General features: G+C 40.6%; 1 protein-coding gene across 1 annotated transcript; it reads left to right on the forward strand.

Annotated features, from left to right (window-relative positions):
* Positions 1–3,478: 3,478 nt before the first annotated feature.
* LOC103052260 (olfactory receptor 5V1-like) lies at positions 3,479–4,588 on the forward strand. Its single transcript, XM_007444295.3, has one exon. It carries the CDS (start codon positions 3,552–3,554, stop codon positions 4,497–4,499), a length of 948 nt encoding a protein of 315 aa, XP_007444357.3. The 5' UTR covers positions 3,479–3,551; the 3' UTR covers positions 4,500–4,588.
* Positions 4,589–5,387: the final 799 nt, after the last annotated feature.

The raw sequence follows: 5,387 nt of genomic DNA on the forward strand, positions 1-5,387 counted from the left end.
TCTGGTTTAATAGGCTTTGGAAGGGCAGTAGAACTGAAACAAAATTGAAAAGGAAAGACAATAGGAAGAAAAACGAAATACTAGGATGTAATTAAAAAGTCAGGGTACTTTCTATTTAACTCAAAACGATGCAGACTTTCTGCTACAAGGACAAAGCCCATATTGAAATCTTGGCAATTTCCAACTTGGTCTTAGAACAATGTGAGATTAATTTAAAACGTGTAGAAGAAATAATAAGTCATAACAACAACAGCATGACTCTCTGAACATTTAGTAAAGGTGAAATTCTTAACAGCTAAGGAGGGGTGTTTTCAGCAGGATATTGCTCAAATTTCATCTTCTGATTGGAAGTATGTCCCAGATCATGCCTTCAGCACTAATTTTCAAAATAGATATTGCCAGTTTTTAAATATGGTATTTTAAAATCATGAAGAACATCATGTGTAATTTGGTTGGATGACTTCCTTAGCTCCACAACCACAAGTTTCCAGAGCCTCTCGGGCTTACTATGCCTCGCTGATCTGTCAACTGTGATATTTTGGGGCATGGAAATGCCAGTGTTCCAGAAGTCCAATAGACACCTGTTTAGAAATACCCTGAGTGACAGGTCACTGGTGCAGAGCACATCTGTGCTGCCAACCTATCACTTGATCACTTCGCACGGTGACTCCTGTTCGGGATAACACCCACAGTCACCTAAGATATTGAGGCACATGTTAAGATCTGTAAACCTTTCCCCACTGCTCAGTTAAAGTATTATCTATCCATCCTTGAGTCAGCAGAAAACCAGCACCAAATTTGGTACTCGTTTTATTGATCCCTACATTGCACGTATTGCATCTGTTCCAAGTTCTGTCCTGATTATGCCTGCACAATGCATGACAGACAAAGTTCATTCCTTAAGCTTTGCTGTCCTCCATCTATAACATGTCTGAAAAAAACATTTGCAAGCATGGCACTGCAGCAGGAATGAGAAGGATGTGAATTCAGGATTCTCCCCGTCATGTCTAGGCTCCTTCCTGTACTATTCCTGTATCCCATTCTGTTATAAACCAAGTTGAATGAAGTAATAGACCAGTCATGAAAGGAGCTGAGTCCCAAACAACACTTTTATTTAGGATGCGTCATTCCTTCTTTTTCTTTCTTTATATAAGCAACAAATTCCAATTTCCAGATTCTATTTGGGATGAGAGGGAATTTGGCCCCATTATTCTACTATTCTACTCTTTCAGCTTTCCACTCAGCTGGAAAGGCCCATAAAATTGTGATCTGAGCAGTCTGTCACTGTTGTACAATTTGGTGCAAAACTGCATAAATCACTGCTCAGGTAAACTATGCAAAGGATTTATATTATCTAAAAATTAATTAAACTCATCAGAATGTTTGCTATAATTCCCAGACTGAGCTGGGCTGACTGTGAAGTCTTCTGAGTTCAATCAAGAGATGTTATAACTTGGGAGAAAAATAGTAAAACTGGATTGGGAATTGTCTAAGATTACCACATTCCTCTGAGTGAAATAATCCCAAAGGCACTGGGATATCTTTATATTCTAGCTATCAAATTTAAAAATACATTGCGGCAGTTTGGATATACTGTAAAATAAGAACTGAAGTATGCATAGGTTTATTTGGTGTTCTGAAAAAATCCAGAAGCGAGCTGACTATTACAAAAGTGACTGGTAAATATATTTTCACACTATAGCCTGCCTTCCTTCTTTTTATCTGCTGGACTAAGTACCTTTTTCTCTTTTTCCCCTTCATGCATGCACTTTCTTTGTCATGTGCTATGTTCATATTTCATTTTGTTGTTTGTGCTTAGGGTGTAGGATCATTATTCATGTTATTACAAAGCAAAATTCAACACCAGACTAACACCAGTTATGCTGATTCCCAGAACTGCCAGTCAATCCAGCCACCGGGGTTGCATTCCCAATAGATCAGGATGGAAAGTTAGTCTATATCACATCACCAGTGCATGTGGTAGCAGAGATGTTTGAAGTTAATAGTGTGCTTGATGTAAAATTGCAACGCTGATAAGGGTCCTCAGAGGTAATCCAGTTCAGTATCCTGTTCAGTAGAGCAGAGATCTCCAAACTCTTCAGACCATCGATCCCTTCACAAAGTTTCAGATTGTTCATCGACCCCCAAACATTGATTATATGAAAATAATTTAATAAATACTACTTTAACTAATAGTACTATGAATACTAATACTCAACTCCTTGGATAGTCCCATCCACCCGTCGATATTGGGGAACCGTGCAGTATAGGATCTGAAACTCTGGCATCAGAGTTTCCAGACTTCCTGAAAAGCAGAATCCACAAACACCAAGGTTGCCCATTCTACATTCAAGAATTTTTTTCCCATTTATCTAGCTGAATCTTCTCTCCAACCATTTCCACCCCTAGCTGGGCCCTGTAGAACAATGGAGAATAAGTCTGCTCCATCTTCCACATGATGCCCCTTCAAATATCTGAAGACTTTTACCTTCTTTTAATAATATTATCTCCATGTTAATGGCCATCCACATATAGCATCTGCACCATTTCACTATCTGTTCTCTCTCGACTTTTCTCACTCTTACAACCAGGAATCATGGGGTTATGGGAGACCATACCCTGGCAATGTCTTTTTTTATCCTGCTCTTATGACATTGCCATAGGCCACTGTCCCACATGTGGCTGTTTATAGCATCTTCTACCATCACCTGGCCATTGTAAAGGTGTTACAAAGCCTATCCTCATTACTGTTATATCCATCTAAAAATGACTGGATGATCGTAAAAGACTGTGAATTACCAGTGGGGATCCCACCTTCATATTCTGCCCAGCCCATGAGTGAGACGGATTTAAGTTGTCCTCAGCTGTACTGGGGTTAATGTTCTGTTTTTCCCCTTCATTCCAAACCTATCCATGGAAAAATTCAAGGTGTTTAAAATCTATTAGGTTTCAAATGCCTGCAGTGACTTGAAACAAGGGCAACAGTAGTAGACTAAGAATTGGCAAAGGGGACAGCATGTTTTATTAAGGGTTAGTTTCCTGCAAATTCAAAGATGGGTACAGAGTACTTTAATCCAGCAGTGGAGGAATCCGACCAACCTCCATTTCATTAGACTTATTTTTCAAAATTGATTTAGAAAATAATAGGAACATTCTTATTAAAACAGTTGAAAGTGTTGCAATATGTTTTCAATGCCATCAGTGCAATCTTGTCAGTTGCAGTACTCAGGAATAGGTTTCCTTGAGTGTAAAGGGGTTTACTGTCAGGTAAGTGTATCTAGAACTCTTTACAACCTGTTAAAGCCACAAGGAGGAAATTATTTACATATAGTTATAATAGGTTCCATTCTTATAACTTTTTCTGTGCCTGCTTGTTTGTGGAAAACATATGACTATATTACATGACACAGAGATGCCAAATAAGATAAATATATGTGAATGGTGCTGGAAAAGATTTGAACAGTTGTGTGGGCAGAAGTGTGCAAAATGTCCAGCTATGTTTTATTTCTTGGTTTTTCACCATGTCCTCTTCCTCATTTCAGATGTAAAACATGGAGCATATTGGAAATCAAACTGCTGAAGGAAGAGAATTTGTTTTCCTAGGCTACTCCAACTTCCCTGATCCCCAAGCTTTGTTCTTTATCCTGTTTCTCACTATGTATATCACTACCTTGCTTGGAAATGGACTTATCCTGACCACCACATGGCTGGATGTTGGCCTTCAAACTCCCATGTACTTTTTTATCCGGCACCTATCATTCCTCGACATTTGTTACACATCTGTTACGCTACCCCACTTGCTTAAGAATCTTTTGGCAGAGACAAAGACTATTTCCATCCAGGGCTGCCTGGCCCAACTATACTTTCTTGTGGCTTTTGTAGGAGTTGAGTGTCTCCTTCTGGCCACGATGGCCTATGACCGATACATCGCCATCTGTTATCCCCTCAGTTATGGAGTCATCATGAATAGTAAAGTGTGTAGTGGAATGGCAGTGGCCTCCTGGGGTTGTGGTTTTCTCAATTCAATCCTACACACTGTCATGACGGCCCAACTCCCCTTCTGTGCTTCTCATAGCCTTGAACATATTTTCTGCGATGTCCCCCAGCTCCTCAAGCTGTCTTGTGTGGACACTTTCCCTAATCAAATGATACTGCTGGCAGTGACCATGATCCTTGGGATCAGTCCCTTTTTTTGCATCATGGTTTCTTATGCCCACATTGTAATGGCAGTCTTGAAGATCCGCTCCACCCAAGGCCGCCACAAAGCCTTCTCCACCTGTACCTCACACCTCACTGTGGTCACCTTGTTTTATGCCACCTGCATGTTCAATTACAACAGGCCCAGCAGCAGCCATTCTCTCTTTATGGACACCTTGGCTTCAGTGCTCTACTGTGTGGTAACACCAGTGCTGAACCCTATTATATACTGTCTGAGGAACAAAGAAATGAAGAAAGCTGTGAGGAGGGTATTCAACCTTGAAAGAGCCTCTTCCATCTAGATCCAGTTATTTGCTGGAGTCCAAATTCTATTTATTCATTCTATTTATTATCTTACCTTTCATTCAGAAGTACAAGACAACATCAGTAGTGCTTCCTCCTCTTATTTTTCCCCGCAATATGAATCCTGTGAAGTTTGTTGGGCTAGGAAAGAATTACTGGCCCAAAGGCACCCAGTGGCCTTTCATGGCAGGGGTGGACTAAAATCTGAATCCCCATACTCCTAGTCTAACACTTTAACAATTAAAAGCTATATATGTATGTCAGATTCACACTCCTGGGGAACAGATTAAAACCTAATGCTTCAGAAATGAGTAGTAGAGTTTGACAGGTTATGCTAGAGGTCAATAATGTTCTCCAATACTTGCAAAAGCTGGATGAAGCTCCTACAGAGATGCTGCATGTGTCCCAAAACCTTTTCAGATGCTCATAGTTAGTTACTGGAAACCTTTGTTTTTTGTAAAAACTGAAGAGGCTAAGAGAGGCTGAGAAGTGATGTGAAGTGCTGTACAAAGGAATCTTGTGTTGCCTTGTAACATTCACGCAGTTACAGCGGGCCTCCCACGAGTGAGGGGAAAGAAGACACCAAACTGATTCTCCTTCGAGGGGGGTGAGAGCGCCCAGACCGGAGTCTGGAAACCTCTTTTATTGAGTACATCAGAGGGCTGGGTTAGTACATCAGAGGGCTGGGTTAAGCATATATACGTCACACTACCTAATACAAGCCCATAACCATATATGATAATACATGAAACACAAGGGATCATGTGCTCCGATTGAGCACATGACAAGCTGCGGGGGCTTGCCTCCTGAAATTTGAGGCTTTTCCCCAGGTTGTTGCTGGTACTTTTCCATGCTAGCTTCCTTGTTAGCGTACAACTGATTTTACT

The sequence above is a fragment of the Python bivittatus genome, unplaced genomic scaffold (assembly GCF_059951505.1).
Source record: "Python bivittatus isolate LINGU-HERP-01145 unplaced genomic scaffold, Pbiv_v1 ctg000410_np1212, whole genome shotgun sequence".
Lineage (NCBI taxonomy): Eukaryota > Metazoa > Chordata > Lepidosauria > Squamata > Pythonidae > Python > Python bivittatus.

What these genes read in the sequence shown, in the direction of transcription:
- LOC103052260 (XM_007444295.3), top strand. Translation starts at nt 3,552, where the DNA reads ATGGAGCATATTGGAAATCAAACTGCTGAAGGAAGAGAATTTGTTTTC.